Source organism: Marmota flaviventris, chromosome 16 (genome assembly GCF_047511675.1).
Source record: "Marmota flaviventris isolate mMarFla1 chromosome 16, mMarFla1.hap1, whole genome shotgun sequence".
Taxonomy (NCBI): domain Eukaryota; kingdom Metazoa; phylum Chordata; class Mammalia; order Rodentia; family Sciuridae; genus Marmota; species Marmota flaviventris.
The window spans coordinates 47,023,230-47,050,228 of NC_092513.1; the positions used below are offsets into that span (position 1 = coordinate 47,023,230).

Below are 26,999 nucleotides of genomic sequence, written 5' to 3' on the forward strand. Positions count from 1 at the left end.
TCAGCAGGCCGCTGCTCCTCTTCTGCTGGTGGGTCGCAGGCCCGCCTACCTTGCAGGAGTGATTGGAAGCTCTGTCCCGCCTTGGGCCACTGGGCCTTTTCTGTTGGTGGTCACCGTTCCACCTACCTCGGTTCAACTTCTCTTTTTCTTAAACATTTTTTAGTTGCCGATGGAGCTTTATTTATTTATTTTTTGCTTATTCTTTTTTTTATTATTAGTTGTTCAAAACATTACAAAGCTCTTGACGTATCATATTTCATACATTTGATTCAAGCAGATTATGAACTCCCATTTTTACCCCGTATACATATTGCAGATTCACATCGGTTACACATCTACTTTTTTTACATATGCGGTGCTGAGAATCGAACCCAGTGCCTCACACATGCCAGGCAAGTGCTCTACAACTACTCTTGCACACTTCTCCTAGCCTACCTCGGCACACAAAAAAGAAGCCACATTGGTATATAACTTGTCTTACCAAATGAATGCATTTCTCATTCTTAACTTTAAAACTTCTTCTGAATGTGTCCATTTAAAAACAAATCAAGTGCTTTAAATGCATGGAAGAAAATTGTCTTTGAAAAGAATCATACCTTATAGACTACTGGAAAAGATTAAGTGGTTCCAAGTTTATTTGTTTGTTGATAAATCTGGATTTTTGTATAATGAACATATTTCTCTCCCCAAAACAAATTTTATATCCAAAACTGTTGCACCTATTATGTGCAAACTACCATCCAGGCTTCAGGAGGGAAGAGAGTATTTACAAAGATGGATCAGACACAGCCCTAAGGCTGCTGGGGGCCAGCAGTTGTTGGCAGCTGCTGGAGTCTTGGTAGTTCAGGGTCAAATTGGTCAAAGTGAGGGATCCAAGCTCCACAAAGACCAGGTAGAGCCAGCTTCAGCTGAGCATCGGTCCCTAAACTAGGCCAAGCAAATATGCCACCTCATTGCCAAGGCACCTCTCCAGGATGTTGGAGGCCTCGCCACCAGCAACAATAGTTGGTCCCTGCTGCCAGCTCCCTTCCTCCCCAGACTTGGCAGGAGACAGCACAGGACTGGGGAGGAATGTGTGGCACTTGAACAATCTTTCTCATTGAACCTTGCATCCAGTGAGAAAATTTCCTGTCAGTGAGGAAGTCTTTGAATTCACAAGGACAAGAGGATCTTTGTGTCTTTGTTGTTGTTAAGTGTAGTAGTCTTAAGGATACCTAGTAATTTGATATAGGGGTTCTCTTCTGGTTCCCTAATTAAAAACTGTTCAGGTGTCAAAGTTTACTCGTAACCTCTGACTTACATGTGAAGGCATTAACAGCCCCCTGGTTAACATTGGATAAAGTCAGGGTTACCAGGGCTTTCCATGACAAGCTAACCCCAGAGGCTATGCTGACCACCACAGAAGTTTCTCTCTCCACATGTGTTAAGGGCAGCAGCAGCAAGAGAGGAAGCACTCAGTCCACAGCACACAGAACCATGTGATAGGACAGTTGGCATGGTGTGTCTCCATTACAGAAGCATCTTACACTGGGTGAGGGGTGTGTCAAGATTCTATACTTGGCATGCTCCATAAAAAATTACTTAATGGGAAAACCCTGTGTTTGCCTAATTGAAAAGTAATATATACACAGGTAAGAGTGCAAATCTTGCAACCTTGTAAAAGACAGTTTATGGAGGGGAAAAACTGGTGAGCTGGAGCCAGAAATCCCAGCTCTCCTTTGTAAATATTCATCCTTGGATGAATACAGTCCTCATCTGCATAGTCCCCATCTACACAGTGGGTTCAGAGAGCAAAGAGAGCAGAAAATGCAAGAGGTAGACCAGGCCACCTGTACCCAATATGTCTGGCCTTTCTGGAAAATTCTCAAAATGGGAGCAAAACTTTTTTTTTTTTCTTCTCTTCATTTTCCAGTCATTGATTCTACCAACATAAAAAGTCAAACTTTAGAAGATGTGCGGGGAATCTCACATTCACCTTTCCAGGTGACTTTTGCCCTGGAGCTGAATATTATGGGCTGCAATCATTGGATCTCTTGCTCTCTGGCTTCCTGTTGGATTTGGCCAATAGGAGGCACCTGTGGGAGACCAGAGACTGGGAGAAGAGTGATTCTGCTGGCTCCTGTACCATTCTGACACCTGAGGACAAGAGATGTTCAGGGTGGACATCCAACATGGCCGAGTACCAGTACTCACAGATATCTATGTTCTTCTCTACTCCACTTAGATTATATTACTCAGCCTCCTCACACCTAGATGGAGCTATATGACCAGATCTTGCCAGTGGAAAGGACTCTGGTTAGGAGATGAGCTAGGTGAATCTTCTCTATGTCCTTTCTTCCCTTATCAGCTGCCCTGAGGCAAGGGATCCAGGGGAGGACCCTGAGGTCCTACAGGATAGCTCTATCTCTAGATAGGAAGAGCTGGTGCCCTGAACAACTGCGTAGGGCCAATGCCACCATATTGGACTATAATATGAGCAAAAAACAAACCAGTGCTTTGGCACACCTCTGGGATTTGGGGAGTATTGATTATAATAGTAGTTAGCCCACCCAGACAAACACCAGACTGACTATAATCTTTGACCTTTCATCTTCTTTGAATATAACTATTTTTCTTCAAACAGCCAAACTCCTAATGATATCTAGGATTTCAGGCAAGAACGTCTCCCATGCCCACATGATTACTGGCTCTAAAGGTTACTTAAAAGTGTTTAAGGCAATTAATTTCATAAACAAACAAACAAAAAGTAACAAAACAAAAGCAGCCAAGTAGCCACCTACAAGACACTACCTACCCTTCGAGTGACAGTTGGATCCCGCTGTGCTTTGGAGATGAGATGTCCAAGCAGGGTGTTGGTTCGAAGAAAGCGCAAGCGGATGTTTGTTGCCTTAGTGAACTCCCGGAGGGTGTGGGAGAAAGTAAAATTTTTTGCACCTGGACGACCGTTTATCAAGGAAACCACCACCTAAAATAACCACACAGATGAAGGAGAGGAAAGTCCTTTCATTAACGTTTAACAGCACGTGACTAAAAACAACACACTCCAAAGCATTTGGTTGTTTGGCCCCATGAGATGTGTGTAGGTAGACTTGGATCTTGTTTATGTCTAAGAGCATCTTTGCTAATTGCATCTTCCCTCCCTCTTCCTCCTTCCAACTTCTGGCACTATGTCCTTGACACTTGGGCTCTCCAGAGATGTTATCACTGCATTTTCAAACCCTTTGTTCTATCAGCATAGTTGTGGGACTGTAACACTATGAAATATTAAAGATTTAATGTTAGGTCTACAATTATAAGGTAATAACTTTGTCAACCTCTAGCAAAGAGGATAAAGGTTGAAGTAATCTAAATGTCTAAATGAGGTTAGAAAAACTGACCAAAAAAAAAAAAATCTGTATAAAGCCTAGTTTTTGTTTTAAATCTTGAGCTGGTGCAATCTATGTCTCAACCATTCAAAACATAAACTTCTCACCAAGTGGAAGACATTGGATATAGCTGCTCAAGTAAGAGCTCTCTACTTAACAAAGAGGAAGAATGACACTCTTAGTGGAAGTTAATTTGTAACTCAGTTCATTTTCATTGTGGCCTCACCATAACCATGGATGTCTCTGATTTTCCCCACCAGTTTGTCTACCTCCCCTAACAACAGCCAGGCTGATTTCACAAAAGAACCAAATGAAACTCTAAAGGGACAGCATTTTCTTTCTCCCCAATAGATGATGTCCACCCTGCCAAAAGGGGTCAGGGCTTAGCACTGCCCCTTACCCTTCATCTCCTCACTCATAGTGGGGATAATGTGTGAAGAGGTGGGAGTGGTCATTACTCCAGTTACCAGTGACCCATTTTCTAAATATATTACCAGAAAGAAAAGCTCAAGACCTGTGGGCCTTGATTCTCAAATCCTGACTTCCCAGGAGAATTCAAGACCCCAAACAGAATTTCCAACCCAACTCATTCTGGGAGTCCTTCATGTGATTCCTTTATCACCAAGTCTGAAGTACTTACTGGTTTCCATTTTAATCTATATTAGATCTACTTGAAAGTACAATTTTCATGATTATGAAATATTTGACATCCTCATGTTCATTTCTAAGTCCCACCTCTCAGAGCTTCCTACATCTACTTACCTCACCATTTTCCAAAGGTACAATGCGGGAAAATTCAGTAATACAGAGTACGTCATCATCCCGGGTGATAGCTTTATTTGCCTGCTGCCCAAATTGTTCCAAACAGTCTCGTTTAGAATCTAAGAAGAAAATATTTTAATATTATAAAATTAAATATTATCATTTTTTGGTAAATTGCTTAAGAAGTTTTTTTTTTTTCCTTAAGAACATACATGAAAAGAGAAAGAATTAGAGAAGTCTTAGACTTTTAGGTGAAAGCTTAGAATGAAGTTTTTAATTCATGAAAGAAACTACGAATCCATTTCAGGCCCCTCAACTCTTAGGAGCAATGTTTGGAGATGTGGTGTTAACTCCTCATGCTTCATGCTTCATAAGGCAAGTTTATCCTCTAAGGAGGCTGCATGGAAACCCAATGCTCTTGAAGGGAAAATTCCTGTCCACCTCAATTTGTCATAGGGTCCAGAGACACTGACATTCTTGAAGAGATGGTAAATAATACACTATGCAAGATCCATAAAGATGGAACTTAGTTGCTAGTTCTATATAAAGAGGAAAGAGCTGCTTTGGCTCAGTAATAAGTAACCCCTGAAGTAGTGACAAGAACTGTTATCATAAAAGGAGTTTTATGTATCATAAAAGTCAGCTCTGTGTGTGGGATCCTTGGAATTCATACACACACATGCTTGAGAAATGCGGATATTCTGAGGATAAGTTAAGTGGTTAAAATTGACCATTCACTACCCAGCCACACTGCAAGACTAATTTTTCTAAGTAAATCCATAGTCCTGATTGGTTACAAATAATTAAAGCCACTCATTACTTACGAGCAAAATACTGCCATGGTGAGTAGGTGTTTCCAAAGTCTACAGACCTTTCCAAGACCCAAAGATCAGGGCGAGGAGAATTTGCAAATTTGATTAAAATATAGGCCACGTGGAATAGCTGACAAAGCAAAAGAGATATCATTATTAAAGTCTCCTCATCTGTCCACAGCTTCAACCATTTTTCTACAGGATGCTGATTCCTAAGGCAACACATCCAGCCACAACCCCAGTCCCAAGATGCAGATCTTTTTTTTCTAACTGCCTATTGGACATCTCTACCTGGGCATAACTTCTCAAGCTTATCATGTTCAAAACCAAAATCATCATCTTTCTCCATCAAATATACTCATGGAGCACCATCTTTGTCACACTTTAACCATTATACCTTTGAACTTGAGCCAACCAACACAGCATCTTCAAGTCTACCAAGTCTATACCTCAAGTCTATATATCAGAGAAGTCTGCTGGCAAGCAATGGCAAGAAGTCCAGGGCCAAGAGCCAATAGTATAATCTAGAGCCTCTCCTAGGAGTTTTATAACCCCTAGGTCCAGGTGTTGGAGAGATCTGAGGCCACAGCTGTTGAGTGGGGTGGTAGCCTCTTCTCCCCTGCCCCATCTCCACTGGTCTCCTCTTTTCCTGATTGCTTTTCCCCTTATTAATTTCTCCTTGTAAAAACTCTCATCACTCAGTATGTTTTTATTTACCACCACCATTGCAGTGTAACTTGCAGTGGATTCTTACCCAGGGCTCTGGCTCAACAGCAAATCCCCTCTGAGACTTGCATATTCAAAATGTTGCTGTGAGAGACAAACCCACATAGATACAGTCACCTTTCAACAAAGTGCCCAAAACATACCTTAGAGAAAAGATAGCCTTTTCTCTAAGGTATGTTTTGGATATCTGGGAAAATTGGATATCCATAAATAGAAGAATGGAACTAGATTCTTATATATCACCCTTCACAAAACTCTACTTAAAGTGGATCAAAGATTAGGAATTAGACTAACTTAGCAACTGCTAGAAGAAACGTCAGGTCAATACTCTAACATATTGGCACAGGCACCAACTTCCTTAATAGGACCCTTGAAGCTCAAGAAATAAAAGCAATAATCAATAAGTAAGGTAGCATCAAATTTAAAAGCTTCTGAACAATAGAAGAGAGCCTACAGAATGTGAAAAAATTGTTACCAGCTACTCCTCCTACAGGGAATAAATAACCAGCATACATAAAGAACTCAAAAAGATTAACACCCAAAAATAAAAAATCCCAATCAATCAATGGGCCAAAGAATTAAACAGACATTTCTCAAAAGAAGAAATATATGAAAAAATATTTAACATCCCTAGCAATCAGTGAAATACAAATCAAAACTACATTGAGATTTCATCTCACTCCAGTTAGAATGGCAGTCATCAAGAGTACAAATAATAAATGCTGGGCAGGATGTGGAGGGAAAGGTACACTCGTACATTGTATGTGGGCCTGCAAATTTGTACAACCATTCTGGAAAGCAGTATGTTGATTCCTCTAAAGACTAGGAATGAAACCACCATAGGACCCAATTATCTCACTCCTTGGTATCCAAAAATACATACTATAGGAATGCAGACACATCAATGTTTATAGCAGCACAATTCTTCAGAGCCAAGTTACTGAACCAGTCCAGGTACCCATCGACAGATGAATGGATAAAGAAAATGTTTTATAAACATATAATGGAGTTTTACTCAACTATAAAGAATTAAATTATCTGGGCGCAGTGGCCCACGCCTGTAATCCCAGTGGCTCAGGAGGCTGAGACAGGAGGATCGCAAGTTCAAAGCCAGCCTTAGCAAAAGAGGCACTAAGTAACTCAGTGAGACCCTGTCTCTAAAAAAAAATACAAAAATTAGGGTTGGAGATGTGGCTCAGAGGTCGAGTGCCTCTGAGTTTAATCCCTGGTACCAAAAAAAAAAAAAAAATTAAATCATGGCATATTTCTGGTAAATGAATGGAAATGAAGAACATCATGCTAAGTGAAATAAAACAGAAGCAAAATCAAGGGTCAAATGTTTTCTCTCGTAAGTGGAAGTAGAGCAAAATAAAGAAAAATGGGGGACACCATGAAAATAAAAGAAAAATCAATGGAGCAGAGAAGGAGATTGGTGGGGAGGGAGGAGGGACAGGAAAAGGGAGGAACTGTGGAATGAAATTAACCAAACTATCCCATGTGCATATATGAACATATCACAGTGAACTTCACCTTTATGTATAGCTATAAAGCACCAGTTTAAAAATAAATAAATAAAAGGCAGACAGTAGAGAGAGGAAGGGCAGCAGAGGGAGGGAGGGAGGAAGGAGAAAAGGAAGTACTGGGGACCAAAATGGAGTAAATTATATTCAATGCAGTATGATTGTGTCAAAATGAACCCCACTATGACATGTAACTATAATGCACTAATAAAAACATTTTTTAAAAAAATGTTGCCGTGAGGCAGAGTGAATGATCTCTGAAGAGTGCTCTCTCCCTGGTTCAGGCATGTTAAACCAACAGAGAGGAACCCATCTATTCTTCCTGCTTATATGGCTTCTAAACAGCTCCTTCTATTAAGAGCCTTTCTTACTATCAGGTACTTATAGTTTTTACTCTTTAGCCACTGAGACTACTTCAAAGCGCACATGAATGATGCTTGAGATTTACCGATATAAAGGAGGGCTCTTCATGAAACTAGGAAGCACCAGGCTGTGGAGTTGCTCTAGAGAGAAAGGCAAAGTTGTACGTTTTCAAAGCAATAATGTTTGGGGGTCAAAGATAAGGGGGCATATATCTGAGTTGCACACCTCTTTCTGTGTGCTTTTCTAACAAACCAAAGACAGCTTGAATTTTGTGGATGATTATTTAGGTAGAAATTCAAAGTCGTTTTTAAAATGATGTTTTAATAAGGAGATTCATAATCATAAAAGATAGACTGTGACTTTGACTTCAAAAAACTTTCAGGTGAGTAGGTAAGAAAAGACAGTACCATCTGATCTTTATTTCTCTACCCGGTCTATGTTCTAAATCCTCTGAAATTACAGCTTGTGACCACTCATCATTTATTCTTTCCAGGGTCTTCTGGGATTGCATAAATGGTATAAATGAATGGATGAAAAAAATTAAGGCTGTGTAGCTGCAACTGACTCCAAGAGGCAGATGCCAGTTGCCAAACACAGAGATGGAGATGAACCCCCCCCCCCCCCAACTTTCTGCCCTGGTGCCTGAGCTAAGTTGTAAGAATCAACTCCTGGGGGGAGGTAATCCCTGCCCTGCCACCTACTGGCTGTGTGAGGACAAGCACATCACTTAACCACTTGCAGATTTGATTTAGTTGCCCATAAATAATAACATAAGATAATCACAAAACATACTTAAATGAATAAGGAACAATACTAGGCCAGGCATAGTGGTACATGCCTGTAGTTCCAGCTACCCAGGAGGCTGAAGCAGGAGGATCACCTGAGCCTAGGAGTTCAAGATCAACTGGGGCAACATAGTAAGACCCCATCTGAAAAACAAAAAAGGAAAATCTATTTCATGTAAATTTTATATTCTCCTTCTTACAGAGCATCTGTCATCCCTATGACACGTATTTGTTTTCATCCACTAAACTGCGACATCTTTTGGCCTTAATCATTTCTGTATTCTCAGGGTAGGTGCTGAATGCATGCTAAATTGAAATGAAATCAACAATGGGATAAGTGAAAGCACAAAAGCCTACGCGAATGAATTTAAAGTTATATCCAAAATAAGTTTCTTATCTCACTACACATTACATACATGCCCCCTCCCCCAAAAATCTTAGTTTATAATGAAAGTGAAATCAATCTGTCAATAGCTTTCTAATTTAATAAGCATATTGATCAATAAAGTAGCATTTTCTACTTAGGCCAACTTTTTATTTTAAGTGGTTTATAAATCTATAGGAAAGGGCAAAGAACATTTTGCCATGTTTGTTCCCTACACATGTGTGCAAACACATGCACACATACACATTTTTTTTTGAAAGTAAGTTACAGACATCACGACATTTCACCCTTAAGAATCTCCCAAATATATGCACATTTCTCCCACACAAACAATTTCATGCCTAAGAAATATTACTATTGAAACAGAGCCCTTTAAAATTAAAGGCAACTTCCTATTAACTGCTCTTCTACACCCCAAACTTCCTTATGGTGCAAATGGAAATTGAGAAACTACCCCCAGCCCTTCCAGGTAAGAAGAAACCTGAAACTGACAACATTTTCTGGCTAGCTCAGCTAGCTAAATCCACACATGTGTATCTCCTGCCTTTTGTTTCTATAAATTATAACCACTTCTATAGAACGGGCAGAGAAACAATCTAGCTGCTTCTCTCCAACTGGACGAAACTGCATCAAATTTATTTTTCCTTTTTACATAGTTTGCTTGTTTATTATGCAGGTGGGCAGTTGAGTCCAGTCCCCCAGGACCCAGGCAGTTTCCCTGGCTTGGCTGCTGGTAACTCTATGGGACAAAAATCTTATTTAACACACTGTTGCTATTCAAGTTTTCCTGATTCTCCTAAGCCCCACTGTATCCTTATTCCAATCCAGGATCCAATCAGTGATTCTGTGGGGCATGTAGCTGTCAGGTCTCTTTTATCTCCTTAGCATTGCCTTCCCATTATTGTCTTTCCCAATAATGACATTTTGAAGAGTCCAGAAGGTTCCCTAGTTTGTTCTGCAGTCTGACTGTTCTCAGAATCACAGAACGTTCCACAGTCCTAATTTGATCACTTTCTCCTGATGTGAATTGGGTGAAGAAGCATCCCTGGCCAGATCACAGCCTGGGCCATGCTTCCCTCTCACTGTGTCCCATCCTTCTTGCTGTGTCACAGGCTGAGAAATAAATACACTGTGACTGTGGGGAGACATTTTGAAACATTTATTAACTAAATTATAAACATTACCACTTTCCAAGCACAAAATACAAATAACAAATTACAAAAAAAAAAAACACTCAATTAAATTTATTTCATAGATGGTGACCATTTGAAAAACTTGTAAAAAAAAAAACAGAATTTTTTCTTCCTTTTTAAAGAAGGAAAGACGCAGATAGAGTTAAACTAAATTCCATTTTAGTAACCTGGTTTGAAAGATTTTTACAAACCAAGGTTCAATCCTCATAATACAACCAAAGCCAGTGGTGAAAATACGACTCAGCTGGCCTTAACAGGATGCTTTAATCCTGGTCTAAAGGAACCTCTGCCAATGGCTCCGCAGAAGCACCTCCATCTGAGTCTGTCACCGTGCTGGGCTGAAAAGCCCAGTCCCTGGCACCATCAAAGAGATATTCATGGTTTAGGTCTAAGAAGGACCCTCAGCAACCCTTAGTGGCTCGCAGAAGCACATGCTTCCTTGGAAGAGGAAACCTGGACATTCCAGAAGCTCTTTCAGGCTCAAGAGGTCCTGAGGTCTCCTCTCACCCTAACACCTCCTTCTGAGCAGAAGGCCACTGCATGGCTGATGAGTTCTAACCATCCCAGGCTTCCTGGGTCTTATGTCAACAACCTTCTCTCAGCAGTCCTCTTCCCACTGTGGGGGGATTTCTACCCTTCATCCCACCACCCAGAATTTAAATAACTGACTTAGGCTCTTTCTAAGTGGTCAAGGTTCAAGTCAGCAGGAGGCAAAGATTAGGGTGGAAACTGGAACCAAGTGAGAGAAAAGTCTCTTATTTCCTGTTTAAAATAACCCAAGATGAACTAAGTTATAGTTAGATAAGAGAAATACATTCTGGCATGCTCTTGCACACTAGGGGTAACAATTATGTACTGCATATTTCAAAGAGCTGGAGGAGAGGATTTTGAATGTTTTCACCACCAAAAAAAAAAAAAAAAAAACAGAAAAAGGAAAAGATACATATATTTATCCTAATTTGAACATTACACAGTGTATTAATGTATCAAAACGTCACATGGAGTTGGTCACAGTGGCACATACCTGCAACTCTCATGCCTGTAATTCTAGTGGTTCGAAGGCTGAGGCAGGCGGATTGGGAGTTCAAAGCCAGCCTCAGCATCTTAGCAAGGCCCTAAGCAACTCAGCAAGCCCTGTCTCTAAATAAAATATAAAAAGGGCTGGGGATGTTGCTCAGTGGTTAGGTAGCCCTGGGTTCAATCCCCAGTCCCCCCCCCAAAAAAAAATTCACATGGTACCCCATAAAAGTGTACAATTTTATGTGTCAATTGGAATAATTTATTTTTAAAATTAAAAAATTTGCAAAAGCCTGAGAAGTAAATTCTAAACCATAGCTTAGTCTAAAGATTTGGACCATCATAGTAACTTGGAAAATAATATTAATAAAAGATTTTAAGGGGGGAAAAAGCAGGAGAAGACAGGAAAAAGGTGAAATATCTACATCTAGACATCTAGATTTTATACTGATAAATTTTTAATTGGGGGGTTGGTTAATGACATAAAGCATAATCATATTCCCTAAATAGACTGAAGGTATTGAACTTGAAACCAAACTGTTACTCAAGAACATTTTATCCAGAACCAATAATTTACAAGTAGACTTGGTGATGATTAGAAAGCAGTTGAATTCCCCTAGAGCCCCAAAACTCATAACTCTATTTTAGAAATAATTTTTGTATTTTATCCTAATTTCTATTGCTACTCGCAACTGTCAGGGAACTTTTGCATCTGAAACCTGTTAAGAAAACCTTACTTTTTCTCATTTATGCTTTTTTGCTGATTTACAAAAATAATTAGGTATGACATTTGATTTCCTCTTTGAACTGATGAATAGTTTAAGAATGTTCTTACAAATATATGAAAGAAGGGAAATTATATGGTCATTTTCTTTCAAAGCAAAAATATTTAGCTCCACTTTAATAGCTAGATCAAATTATCTAAATTCTCCTTGAATCTATATTTATATTCTCCTTGAATTTATATTTATATTTTGGAGCCTAACAACTCCTAAAAATATATTGATTTTTATAAGTGGCTTCAATGAAATATTTCTCAGTGATGATGATGTGTTCCAAATCAGATTCCAAATGACATTGATTGTTATTCTTCTTAAAAAGTCCACACTCCCTATAATGTTCCAGACCCCTCCTCTTTGCCAATATGCTTCTTTCTAAAGAATATTAGCATTTCTGGTTTTTATTTGTTAAGAGTCCTTCCCTATTTGACTTGCCATATTTGTTCCTTTCCCCCTCTGTTACATCTTTCTTAAGGTTCAGCATCTCTGGCTAAAATGATCCTTTCAGGCGCATTTCCCATGTCCTTACAAATGACAAGTTGCTCCAGGACTTTTAAATTATTTACTTTATTGGATATTGTAATAAATTGTAATTACATATATTTATGGGATGCAATGTCAAGCCACTATATATGTATACAACATTGAATTATTGAATTAATTAATTAACAGCCATCACCTCAAATACTTATTCCTCTTGACTGAAACACTGCACTCTGACCAATATCTCCCCATTCCCCATTATACAATGATGAAGTGGTCAATTAATCAAAAAGGATAAAATAACTGCAAATATCTATGCACCTACCTGACACCAGAGCACCTAAACATATGAAGGAAATACTAAAGAATCTGAAGTGAGGGCTAGGGTTGTGGCTCAGTGGTTGGGCACTTGCCTCGCATATGTGAGGCATTGGGTTCGATCCTCCGCACCACATATAAATAAATAAATAATATTTTTTTTAAAAAAGAATCTGAAGTGAAAGATCAGTGCTTCAGATCTTTTTGAATACAGTTGTGCATATCCAAAGGGCACAATGATGGGCATTTAAATTGGCTCAGCATCTTTGGTTTTATTGGTTCAGCACATTCAATTTATTAGTCAGCATATTCACTTAGAGGATGAGTTGTCAAATGAAATATCATTTCAAATCAGCAGAGCTACAGATTAAATCTTTTTCTTAGACTGTGCCCTCTAACCAAAAGCTGCCTTTATTTTCTGAACACTAAATATCCTCGTGTGTGAGTTCTCAAGGGGTGTTTCCAAAAGTGAAGAAAAGGGCTGGGGATGTGGCTCAAGCGGTAGCGCGCTTGTCTGGCATGCGCGGGGCACTGGTTCAATCCTCAGCACCACATAAAAATAAAATAAAGATGTTGTGTCCGCTGAAAACTAAAAAATAAATATTAAAAAATTCTCTCTTTTAAAACAAAATGTGAAAAAAACACTTTATTGATTGTCACTATGACAAGCCCGAATGAGGGTAAGAGATCATCCTGATCATCTGATCAGGATGCAGATCATCTGTCTGCATCCTGAGAAAGATTTCAGCCAAGTTCCAGAAGAAGGGAGCTACTCTCTGGGTGCATGAGTCCAACAAAAGGGACTTTCAGCAGCTGTCCAGATGATACCTGGAGAGGGGGCCCTGTTGCAGGTGTTTGCCTGTCCTTTGTGTGACTTTTAAAGTCTTTACCACCATATGATTCTTGCTGGGAACAGAACGCAATTCCTACTTTAGAAGCTGCAGGTGCCAGCTTCTCCTGCTTCCTTGGCAGGAAAGGCAACCTGAGCACATGACCCAGGCTCAATGACTTGGATGTTTTCTTCCAAGACTTTGCATCTACAGCAAGTTGCACAAAAAAGCAAAGACACTGGAGGATTCTTACTAGAATCAGCAGAGATGGCAACACTGTCGGCTTCTGGGAACAGCGGCTGATCCCTACAGGGGCATGCTGAACCCAGTGTCCAGGCCTAGGGCTGTCTATGTGGTCAGGACAAGTTGCAGCAAGCAGCACTAAGTGTCCCTGTGGATGGGCTCTGGGCCTTCTAATGTGACTCTGCAGCCTCCTTTGCTTCTGAGGCTGGTTCTCTGTGCTCCCCAAATCCCCACCCACCGTCTCATTCCTTCCACTTTCAAAGGCTACTTTTCCTTTTTCACTGGTAAAATCAAAACTACTTTCCCAAATCCATGACTATATTGGTATCTGCACATCCTCTTCTTCCCTCTGGACCAGTGGAGGGAGGGACCTTCACTCACCCTCCGCACACCCTGCCTTCTGTTGGATCCATCTCACCAGCTTTTAAATGTCTCTGCCTTCCCAAAGAGGCATCCTGGCCTTCCATCTACGCCCTCTTCTAGCTCCACCCTCCCCTCCCATCGCAGTTACACACCCTTGGGTTGCTGTGTGCTGGCACAGTCCCTTCTCTCCCCTGACTCACCCCTCGTCTCCTCCAATTCACTCAAGAGTTCAGTTCCCTCATCCTCCACACTATTTGAATCTTACCAGTTCCTCTCTAGCCCAAACTTCTCACATAACCTTCAGGGCCATATTTCTGGCCATTTCTACTGGACAGCTCTCTTGGCGGTGTCTCAATTCCCCCTCAAGTCAAAATGACCCTAAGTGAAGCCTGATCCCAGCCCCCTGGAGCCTGCTAACTCCCATTTCACCTTCAAGTCTAGGCTTCTCCTATTCCTCTCGTTAGCGGTCTGAGTCCCATGCTTCATGAAGCACCGTGCTTCTCCTATCAAACTCTCCTTGCAAGAGAAATAAGTACTCATGTCTTGAGTGCACATGGTCCTGTGACTCCAGGATGTGTGCTGGCTCATCTGCCCACTCATAAACTCAGCAGGGGTGCCTTGGCTACACGTAGCTGTAGGCCAGGCCAGGGCCCACACTTTGGATGAGGGCAATACTGGTAAGTGGCCAAACCCCTAAGGATGGCACTTCCCATCTGAACTCTGAACATTAGAACTCCCCCCAGGCTCCAAATGTTTCCACCCAATTGTTCTGGATCCTGCAAAGACCCCCCACAGACATGCTTCATGATTCAACAAACATGTGGGACAGAGTGATCCTGCCAGAAAGGAGGAGGCTCAGGGTGTGAAGGGTCACAGCTGCATGGGGCTGCAGGAAGGTGGCCAGGCAGAGGAGTGAAGCCTGCATAGACTCCACACCTGATAGACATCAGGAGCACTGTGTCTGTGCCCAGCTCAGCATCATTAGGAGGCAGGTGACCTTAGCTGAGTTCAGTTGAACTCCCCTGAGCCTCAGTTGCCTGAAATTCAGCTCTGGGATTTCAGTTAGGCACGAGGGAATGAGGCCTGCCCTAAAAGAAACATGAAGAACAGGAGCCAGGGAAGCAGGAAGGGTGGCCAGACAGACTGGCCATAGAAAGTATATGTTAAACAGGGAAACTGGAGCCAGCAGCCCAGGGAGGATCACCTCCAGGCACACCAGTGGGCATAGGAGCAGCATAATCCTACCCTGCCCCCTGATGGAGAAGGGGACTGAGGGGAGAAACATTCTCCATACAGCAAGAACCATCCCACTAAAAGCAATCCAGCCTCATTCCTCTCTGGGGATGAGGTTTGGTCTTAAGGAAGTTGTTGTCACTGAATGGCTAGGGATTCTGAAAAGGACATTCTGGTGTTAGTGGGGGTTGAATCACAAATTTCTATCACCCTCCACCCCCACACAAGGGCCTGCCCTTGGACCCATCTTTCCCCAGTCCCAGACAGAAGAAGATTCCCCTCTAAAAGTCAGCATTGGTTTATACCATCCTATCCTGCAAATGTGGAATATTGGAGCTATTATAGCTACACTAGGAACTACACATGCTTTTGATGTATCTCTTAGGAGATAATAAGATAGAATAAGATAAGGAAAGAATTTTTATTCCTAACATCTTTTTCTTGGAAAAATGCAATGTAAGTTGTAAATATCTGATGTAACTTTTGGTACACACCATTTATACCTGTATATGATTTCCTCCAAGGCAATGTTGTATTTACTAGGATAACACTGAAATGTGAAATTATTTCTAATACTTCCAATGTAAAAGAGCATCTCACTAAGGACCACATAAATACCAACACTTAAGGGGTCAGAAGCAAGGAAATAGTTGAGTATACAGAAATATGGACGGAGCTTCTATAACATAAAGTGCAGAACACATACATATCTAACTAAATCCCCTGACAGCAGATTTATATAAATGAAAAAAATGCATAAAACAACACTTCATATTTTATCAGCTGTGATTGTAATGGCTGAGTGTAGAATCTGGAGCCAGAATGTCTGGCTTCAGTTTAAAAGTGTGTGATCTGTTAAGAGATTAAGCTGTGAGAACTGCTTTATCTCTTTGGGCCTTAGTACCCCTGTCTATATAAAGAAGTGATAATAGTACTTAATATTGCAGTTCTTGAAAGGGTCCAATGAAATGCATCCCTCTTCCCTATCTGGTTATTAACCAATTAAGAAATGAGACAAAGGAACAGGATAGATAAGAGTAAGATGTCCCCTTTATTTCTAGTGAGGCTAATCAGAAGACACAGATTGTGGCTACTGATGGTGGACACCCCTTAGATATCCAGTGTATCTGTAACAGGGTGAAGCACAGAAGAGAACTTTGGCTGGGTTTGCTCTTCAGGACAGAGCTGTGACACTCAGTTCTGGATTCCATGCTCACCATCCAAAAGAACAGGAGACGCCACCAAGGTATCACCCCTCCACTTGGAAGGAAATATCAGTGAACGTGCATCACATAGGGTCCATGTGAGGAGCAAGAGTGGATTCCTGTAGAACACTTGGCACAGAGCCAGGCACCCAGGGCGTGCTCTTCCATGGAGGTGAGATCTCCCAGGAACAAGTGTGTTTAAGGAGAAACAGCAAGGACATTAGAGCAAGTGTTCATAATGGAGAAGGGAACCGGAGCAGGAGTTTCAGATGAAGGAGAAATGCAAACATAAAGCAAGAAGGAGCTCAGTGGGGAATGCTGTGTGCTAAGAAGTAAGGTTAGCTGTTCATCTCTTTGAATAGGCACCCAAATCTCAAATATTCTCTAACAACCACTTCCTAAGGAGATAAAATTATACAAAACCAAGTGGAAATTCTTTAGTTATTACAAAATATAAATTGTCACATGTTCTGGACAAGTAACTTGGCAAAAATCCCAGGGAACCATTCAGAATCTCCATTAGCATCTTTAGGGTTCCAGACAGCCACAGGAGCTGCCTCTTGTGCAGGGAGGAGAGAAGATGGCATGATTAGAGCAAGTCTTATGAATGCAAATGCACACAAGAAACTCCACCCTGGGAGGAATCAGTTCCTTCTTGTGATTTTGACATTCAGTAATTGAGATTTTTCTTTTCTTTTCTTTTTTTAACTCATTCCTACTGGCTAAGTGAAGTAGGCATATTTGCTACTTGACTTGTAAAGAGAGAGCATGGCTTCCACTCAAATTGCAATCCAGGTGCTGGCACCCAGGGACTAAATCAACCTCAAAGTTGGGGAAACTTCCTGAGGTTTAAAATACTCATTTGTTCAATTTGATTCTGCCCCTGTGGTAGCCCAGATTCCAGGGTCCTGCCTCCTCTCTCTGACCTTGTACTCCCTCCCTGGCTTGGAATGGTAAGATCTTTTCATAAGCCAAGCGAAGAACTGGTCACTTCTTGAAACTTCTGGTACAGGGGTACAAAGTCTGAGGATGGCCACATGGGGCTACCTCATCTCTGTCTTTTGGTTGGAACTACTATCTCATTTTCTGTTCAGCAAATTCCAAAAGGAAATATTTACTTTTGTATCCTTTATTCCAGAGAATCAATAAGAGGAGTTCTGTGTGTCTGCCTTCGGTTCTGCAACTAAGCCCTTGAGGGGAGTTAGAGAGTCACACTTGGTTAGAACCAGCTGTGTCTACCATGGCAGGCTACCAATGCCAAGATCTCAATGGCTTAAAACAGTGATTGTGTATCTCACCAATGTGTACGTATCTCACATGTATATCAAGACTGGTAATTTCTCTATGTCTCCTCACTTAAGGACACAAATGGATGGAGCCATTACTGTCTGGAGCATCACTGAGGCCGAGGAAAGGGACTGTGATGTACTGGGTACCAAAGCGGGCCCCATGGCATCAAAGACTTGGTGATGATCAGAACACCCTGAGCCTGGAAGCAGAACTGAACATCCTGCTGAGCTGGAGGCACAGACACACTGTGCTTAGAGGACCCACTGCAGAGCAGTTTGGCCCCACAGTCCCTGCCAAATTGGAAATCATTGGCAGAAGCTCGGGTTTCAGAGGTGTTGAGGTCTTCCTTTTTCCTTCCACACTCCCCATGCTGACAGGCATTGAAGCTTGGAGAAAATGATGCTGCTCTGCTCTCAAACTTAAATGTAGAGTAGAGCACCCGCAGAGTACTAAGATGTTAAAATACAGATTGCCAAGCTCTCGTTCTGGAAATCAACTTTCAGAACTCAGGTCTTCAGGAAGCACCAATGATTGGTACTCATGACCAAGGAATCTAGATCATGCCAGAATAATAGGAATGACCCACCACTCTGGTTTGCCTGGGTCTGTCCAAGGGTTAGCACCAAAAAAAAATCCTGCATCCCAGATAAACCTCATAATCTCAGATAAACCTGAGATGACTAATCTATGAACAGAGCCTAGTATTCATCCAATGAACTCCTATTTAACTTGAAAGATAAATAAAAAGTCTCTTGTGAATCTTCCCAAGATATCCCAAGCATAGTTAACACTTACATGGTGGTTACATTCACCAGGGTGTACCCAAATTTATATTCATGCTTATAACTCCTCAAGAAGAATGTGAAATTCCAGAAGCCAAATTCTGCTTACTAAGCTAGAAAGCCAGGGGTCCTCTGCTTTGCTCCCTGGGCTGCAGGCTAATCTCAAAACCTGGAGCTCTATTTGCTTGGATTTCTGAGCTTAAGGAAGTACAAGGTCAAGAGCTAGTATACCTGCACAAGTGGCTGCAGTGGCAAGTGAAAGGAGACGTGGTGGCACCTGAAAAAAAGGCTGAATTATTTAAATGAAAGTGGGAAGGAGACGAAAGAGGAAGAGGAAAACTAGCATTTGTTGAGAAGTGTAAGTTCCAGGTATCAATGCTTGCATATTTTCTAGCCTTCCCAGCAATTCTAGTTGTATCAGTGCTATTATAATCTCTATCTATCCATGTAGACACTCAAGTTTGGAGAAGATGCATGCATAACAGGTCTATAGTTCCACAGTGTGTAGGTAACAAAGCAAGGACTCAAACCCACATCTGACTCCAAAGCCTGTGCTTGTTTGCAGTTAGCTCTCCTGCTATCTCAGACACTACAAGGTCAGACAAGGCCAATGTGGAGGAGTTCGATGCTGAAAACCTGCTCACCCAGCAGGCCCTTAATTCAAGGAGACTTTGCTCCTGGGTGGTTCTGCAAGTGCTGAGAGTTGCTACACAGTCTGATTTTCCAGCCAATTAACTTATTGATCCAAGAGGAGGAATAAAAAGTTATTTGAATTGAGATTTTACCACAGTCTTTAGGAACTGTGTGTCTCTCAGATACGATGTTCATTACCACTCTCAAGGCCAGTTGGGAGGCTCTGTTCACTTCTCTTTCTAGACCACATCTTGCACGAGGTTCTCGCTTCTTCTCCACTGCCCAGCCTCAGCCTACATCTCCTGATGAGCCTTTCTTCTAGCTCCTGGCCACTCAGCGTGGTCCATGGACCAGCAACCTCTGCATTACAGGGGAGCATCTTAGAAATGCAGAATATATGGGCACACTGCAACCTCCTATTGTTCTAACAGATGATTGAGAAGCATATTTAAAAAACCACTTGTCCAGCCCATAATACACATCCTTTTTTCCATTAGAGGCCACATTTCCAGCACTGTTCTTTCTCCTATGGAATCTTGGTCTCCAGTTAATTGTAAGAAAATATATTTGCTCTTCTGAAGAATTAACCTTTTAATTACTTTATCCTTAGCTAAAAGTACTTCTAGGAAGCCTACTCTACATCTTGAAATTATGCCATGCCAACAGCTGCCAAACCCTGCTGGGCATGGTGGCACATGCCTGTAATCCCAGCAACTCAGGAAGCTAAGGCAGGTGAATTGCAAGTTCAAGCCAGTCTCAGCAACTTAGCAAGGATCTAAGCAAATTAGAGAGATCCTGTCTCAAAATAAAAACTAATAAAAATTTTTAAAATAAAATAAAAAATAAAAACAGCTGGGATGTATCTCAGTGGTGAAACACCCTTAGGTTCAATCCACAGTATGTATAAATAAATAAATAAATAAAATTAAAATTAAAAGCTAGTCCTATTTTTCCAGTGAGTGGAGTATATGTGTTCCCCATTCCACAACTACAAACCAGTTTGTGGAGAAATAAAGTATCTTTAGGAAGCCAACATACAATCTATTTCTCCCAAATCTATCTGGTAGAAGATAATACCTTGAGCAAGAAATTTTACATGTATTGAAATGTCCCACTGTACCCCATTAAATATATAGTTACTATGTGTCAAATAAAAATAAAAATATATTTTTAAAAAGAAATTTTAGTGTAGGACATGCTTTACCAAGCCCATTATTTGTCCTCCCTCCAACTCTTTTTTTATTGTGTTGCTGGGGAATCAAACCTAGGGCCTCATACATAGTAGGCAAACAATTCTTAACAAAAGGAAGATTAATACCTAGAAAGAGGCACAATGTGGGTGGGAAGGGGTCTTTTAAAAGAATGCCTCAAGATAATATGAGTCATAGTACAAATGCTTGGGATGAATCTTTTATATTTAGACACATACCTGCTCAGCTATGAACACACATAATTATCCAATGTCACTGGAAACGTTAAGGAGCTAAAGCAAATGTCTAGTAAAATGAAATAGTACAATAGCTAATGAGGTCTTATAATTAAAGGATGTATTTGCTCTGGGAAAAAAAATCAAATCAGTTTAAGAAGGAAATGGCTGAGCTAAAGCAGGTCCATTATAGATTCTAAAAGAATCTTTGTCCGTTATAGATTGTAAAAGGAAAATTAAACCCTGGTATACTCTTGGAACACCCTTTTCTGCTCAGTCATTCTGTTCAATGTTGAATGGCTCTGTGACAATCACTTAAATAAGCACAGCGAAAAACTAGTAGTCACAGCCAGCAGATAGGGCTTGGTAGTATTTTCCATAGAATTGCACCATACTTCTTTAAATGACTTACAAATCTTTAATATTATAAAATAAATATTTCTATTTGAATACACAAAATTTTCAGGCTTAGGATAATCGTAAAGTATGTCTTGACAGCTTATTCTAAGCCAAAACAGAATATATGACAGAATAAAATGAAACCAGCAATTGTATTTATGATTTTTATCCATATGCTGCTTGTATTTTTCTACATCCCATTTTATCTAAGGGAAAGAAAAGGGTGGGGAAAGATTTAGGGAAATGTATAAGGATATAAAGAAAACAGAAATACAAAATTATCAAAAACTCAAAAAAAAACCAAAAAAAGCAGTAAAAGAAAAATTTCAGGTAGAGATGAAATACGCACACCATGCACACATGTTCACACATTCCCACGTTGGATGCACTTTTTAAAAACTGTTTATTCATTGCCTCAATAATTTCCTTTCATTCTTTCAGAGATGACCACTAGGGAGTTTTTGGCAAATTTCAACCAGTAGAAAAATATCCTTTGCACATGAGAGTTCTGGATATCACACAGCGTCCCAGTGAGAGACAGAGAACCTACTAGAATGAAGTGACCTGAGGAATGTTTAATAAAGCAATTGTTTGCAAAGGAGTGGGCAGATGTTGAGAGCCACAGCCAGAAGGGGCCCCAGCAAACTTCCAGCTGCCAGCTGATGATTGGCTCACAGAGGCCCCAGCAACTTCTAGCTGCCAACTGATTGGCTCCTCTGCGGTGATGCTCATTGGGCTGTTTCCCCACCCTTTCAGACCATGGAGCTGCTCATTGGGGGACTTTTTTGGCTCCGCCCACGCGACCCAGCCAATGGGCCTCAAGAGCAGGAGGAGTGGGGGAGGTGGAGAGGCTTGTGGGAAGCCTGTGGTGGCAGTTGGGCTCTGAAGGTTTTTCCTGAGGAGCTGTCTTGTTTGGCATGTGTGGTTCTAAAAATAAAGTTCGTTTCTTTTGACAAGTGGCTCCTGAATTGTGCCCAGCCAGACTGCGGCAGGCAGGGGAAGGGAAGCCTTCTCGTGATGTCAGAGTACCTCAGAATCAGAACTGAGGACCTTTCCACCCCAGGCAGGAAAGGCAGGAAGATGTAGATGCTAGAACCAGGATAGAGCTGGAGCCAGGACCTTCAGTAGAAGGTGGCTGCATCCACATCCACCAGAGGGAGCTAGGGGAACAGATGCCGCAATCTAGCTCTCCATTCTCAGCACCTGCACTAACCTCCCTGGGGCCCAACCCTGCCAGAGATGGTAGGGGACTACTAGTGCTTCAAAGAAGGTCAGCCGCCTTGGGCACTGAGCGGAGATGGGCAAAGAGTGACTGAAAGAGGGGAGACTATCTAGGTCACAAGGGGTCTTGGTCTTAAAAGTTTAAATAATTAACAAACATATCTTGAACTGCTCAACCAAATCTGAGCCAGAGGACAGACTTGAAGTGACAGAAAGGACAGGTTGACTTTTCAGGATGGGACACATGGGCATCGATGGCTTTGAAGAAAAGTTACAGTATAGCCTCTGGAGCAACTACTACTCAAAGTGTGGTCCACGGACCAGTGCCAATCCAGGAACTGTTGGTTATTCATCCACAATGACAAAAGTTCAGAAAGTGAGAATAAACATTTAGAAAACTTTATGATATTTAAAAGTGTGAGTTTATGCCTGTCAAATCTAATTTTTATAAGGCCTGTATTTGAAGCTTTATTTTTTTCATTTTTCTAAGATTCATTTTTATTGTGTTTTACAAAGGTATCAGTCTGTATTAATTACAATTTTTTAAATGGTCTTTTGTGACAGATGGTTTGAAAAGTATTGGCCTACAACAGCACTTCTCAAATCTCAATGTGTATATGGACTTAAGATTGCAGATTCTGATCCAGTAGGTCCAGGTTGGGACCCAAAATTCTATATTTCTAACAAGCTCTCAGTGGATGACAATGCAGCTGACTGAAAGTCCACTTTGAACAGAGAAGGTCAGAGCCACCCAGGCTGAAGATGAGCATGGGTTCAGAGATGGATATATGAAGGTCACCTTGGGTTGGGTGGTGGTTTGTATAACCTTCGGGGATTGAGAAGCAGCAACACACAGACTAGAAGAAATGGGTCAAGTAAGGGGAAAAAATACATTGTTCGGGGATGACTGGGTTGCTTGCTTGAAGAGTAATAAAACAAGTTTAATTATAGGGCTTGTGTCATCACCATAGCAACTTACTAACAAGTGCAAGCCAGGAGGGAGGCCCAGGAAGGACTTACCTGTTCTAAATTTGGCCCTCCATTCTCATAGGTTTTGCATCTGCAGTTTCAACCAACCATGGATCAAAAATACTTGAAAAAAATAAAAGTGTACTGAACATGTACTGATGTTCTTGTCTTTATTCCTAAACAATGCAGTATAGCAACTATTTACATAGTACTTTCATTGTATTAGGTTTCATAAGTCATCTAGGGAGGATTTAAAATATAGGGAAAGATGTGCTTAGGTTACACACAAATATCAAGCCATTTCATATGAGGGACTTGAGCCTCCATGGATTCAGGTATCCACACCAATCTCCAGCTGACCCTGAGGGACAGCTGTACCAGGCACCTCCAGGCCCAGCCCTGCCCAGAGCCTCAGCTGAGAAACAGCCAGTTCCAGCAGTTTGGGCATACACCCTCCCCTGAAACACAGGAATTTACAAAATAGCTGCCCTCAGCAATCTCCTTGGATGGCTTCCTCCACCTCAAGAAGACTGAGCTCTGTTTCCAGTGCACCTTACCTCAGCTTGGCTGGCTTGGGCACTGCCTTCTTGCCCTCATCCTGACTGTCCCAGCTGCTCGGCCCACCTCAGACCCTTTGCTAGAGACACCAGTCAGAATCCCAGCTGCCTTTGCCCCTGGGTCTGGTGATTTAGACTGACCCTAAAGGAAAAGCCAGAACATAGCATTTCCAGGTTTGGGTTTCTTGGCCCCACTTGCCCTCTCTATCCATGTCTCTGAGGGATCCCAACACGTGTGGCCATAGCAGGTGGCAACAGGGATGGTGGGAGCCTGTGGAGCTAGCGGGGATTGTGAGAGGCAGGGGAAAGAACTGAGTGTTCCATTCCAGTTGTTCTGCAGTGTTAAGGAACAATGAAGTAAACACACAATCTCATCGCTCAGGGTGCTTAAAACACACGGAACAGTGTATGTCACGCCTGGCGTGCTGAATCTGGAATTCCTCAACCATGGAACGTTTGCATTACCGGTTTGAGAGTAGAGAGGAATGCAAACAGCTCAGGAGCTTGCTCTTGAGTTTGACACAGAAACAGAAAGCACCTTATCTGCAGACTGCACTGCCCAACGGAACCCTGTGAGTTAGAGTGGCTGAGGTTGCCTGGAGAGGGGACGGAAACCTGGCCCCTCTGCTGTGGGGAGGTGCGATGCCACACTGCCTGTGCTGCTAGGTCTCTGTGCATGGATGGTGGGTGCAGCTGTAGTGTCCAGGCAGGGAGCCTGTGCCCACAGGAGCTCTGTCTTGCACCCTATAGCTCAGCACCACTGTTCTACCTGGACACAGCATAGCACCCCTCCCCAAAGCTGGCAGTGACCCCAAGAGAGAAATGGTGGGTTATACTTAGAAAAGGTGGTGTAATGAGAAAATGGAAAGTGAAAACACAAAAGAGAAGAGAATCACAGAAGAAGAGGCATCAGAAAGAAAAGAGTGAAGGTAGATAGTTAAAGGCTAGAAAGGCTCTGGATCACCAGGTATATGAGGGAACAACAGTTCTGTGCGGGATGAGGCTGGTGCCCTGGAAGACAGCAGGCAGAGGAGACAACCAGGGCCCAGCAACTCCCCAGAGACATCATATTTAACTCAAGCTTTCGTTAGAACCATCGTGAAGAATTCACAGAATTCAGTTTTTCTTTATATATGCTTGCCATTAATAGTAATAGGAAAACTGCCATGATTTAAAGCCAAAATATGCTTGAAATCATGAAAGTTTCACAAGGGAAGAAATATAAAATAGCTTTCAAGATTTGCTAAGGAATAAAAATATGCACTTTAAAAAAACTCAATTTCCATTTACTGGTTATATTTCTGATTCTGTTGGCACTTAAGATCTCATGCATGCCAACTCCGTCCTGAGACCTCATAGTCAGAAGCGCATATTGCGGGAGATGGAGAATAGCAGGAAAGCTCCAAGGAGGCTTGTACCTCAATCCAGGAATCATTGTTCCTGTGTCCACTTGAACTCTTCCCTTTTCTCAGAAGGGACAGAGTTCTATTGTTTTCCTAACTGTACAATAATGCCTGCTCATTGCAGAAAATACAGATGCAATAGGTAATGCAGAGGGAGTTCTCACAGTGTGTGAGGTGCTATTCTAAGAGCTTTCCTGTGTTATTTTGTTAATTTCTCTAAATGACCCCTAGAAGGATGGAACTAGATTCATCCCCATATTTCAGATGAAGAAACTGACCCTGAGAGATTAGCTAGAGGGTCCAATGTCACCCAGCTATAGAGTCATGGAGCTGGTTTTACACTAGGTAATAATCCAAAGCCAACCATCTAAATGAAATTTATAGAAGAAAGTAAAAATTGCTAGTAATTCCGCCATCCACAGAGAAGTATTCTTTTTCCTGGCACTTTGCTTACATGCACAGTATTTTTTTTAACTACAACATAGGATTATAACATACTATATATGCTTATACTTACATGTAGCTTTGGTTTTTTTTTTTTTTTTTTTTTTTTTCACAAACTTGCATGGACATACGTTGTGTCTATAGCATCATTTGAAAGGCCACCTATTAATCCATGGTCTGAACCAATCCCCTTTCATTGGATATGAGATTGTTTCCCATTTTGAGCCATTATGAAGAGATTTCTGATGTACATCCTGCATCGAACACTTGAGCACTTCATAGTTCTTTAAGAGAAACTTCTAGAAATCGTAGTTCCATGTCAAAAATAGATAGCAATCTTTTAGAATGCAAGTATTTGGGAAGATGTAACATCAGTCCTGAGTCCCCAGAACTGTGGTGTGAATGTATTTATACACACTTCACTCACTTTAAAGATATAAAGGAGCTTAAACTCAGCGGAAGCCTAGGAAGGCAGAGGAGGGGGTCAATGACCATTCTTTGGAGGAATGCTTATAATATTCCTTTTTTGTCTACTCTTTATGGTGCTCAAAGAACATTCACATATGCCCACAGGAGCCTCTAGCTGTAGGCCGTGAGTCTTCCCCAACTACCAAGCCCACCACTGGATCCCTGGGTACTCTGACCATGACCACTTCTGCTCTGTGCCTCAGTCCCCTTCCCACTCTGACCATCCCCATATGCCTAAAGGTTGGTGCAGCAGCCCAGGCCCTTCCTGAGAAGATGGTAACCTTTCCTTTTCAACTCCCCACCCAGTGTAATTCCTGACCCTCCCCAGCATGCCATCTCCCTCCAGTCTTCTCAACTCATGGAAATAGGATCAGCCTTTTCTAAATGGCACCAAGAACTTTGTTTTTGTTTATTTTTCTCTCATCACCATGGGCCATAATCCCATTTGCATGTTGGCCGTCTTGCTATGTGAGAGACCTATCAGATGTGGGCTGATTCAGCAGACCATGAGCTGCAGCTGCTGATGCCTCCCTCCGGACCACAGGCTGCACTTTTCCATGGGATGCCAAACCCTGACTGTCACTTTTCATGACAAAAAACATCCCTCTGTCAACTTTACAATGGCCTAGAGTCCTAATTGAGTGTAACCCAGAGTTACCTGGTAAGAGTCACCAAGTGGGTCATGGTGACCTCCACTGATCCCTTCATCATACTGACTTCTCTGTTTAGAGAGTGGGAGAAAATTCCAGAAGGAAAATGTTTCACTTCCTAGTATTGCTCCTTCCTAATCCAGCTTTTATCCTTACTCCGTTGCTTGGATGCATGCTGTCCGCCGGCAGCCGGCTGAGTGTTTTGGAAGGAAACATATTTAACTCGTCTTCTGTTGTGGCTGTTATATTTGTGGTGTTAGCTCTAGGAACACCAACAAATGTAAATGTTAGGGATCTTTAAAATAAAGCAGAGTTGTTTGTGATCCCAGCAAGACATAACATCAAATGGATAATATGGAAAGAACAGTTGGGATT

The 26,999-nt window shown here is 41.6% G+C and overlaps 1 protein-coding gene across 1 annotated transcript in view; it reads right to left on the reverse strand.

Annotated features, from left to right (window-relative positions):
• Positions 1 to 26,999, reverse strand: part of Lama3 (laminin subunit alpha 3) — a 247,818-nt gene that overhangs the window by 189,810 nt on the left and 31,009 nt on the right. The window contains exons 3-5 of the mRNA XM_071602850.1: positions 4,952 to 5,069; positions 4,128 to 4,246; positions 2,795 to 2,965 (exon numbers count right to left, since the gene is read on the reverse strand). Coding sequence (XP_071458951.1) covers positions 2,795 to 2,965; positions 4,128 to 4,246; positions 4,952 to 5,069 — 408 coding nt within the window. The remainder of the gene's footprint in view (positions 1 to 2,794; positions 2,966 to 4,127; positions 4,247 to 4,951; positions 5,070 to 26,999) is intronic.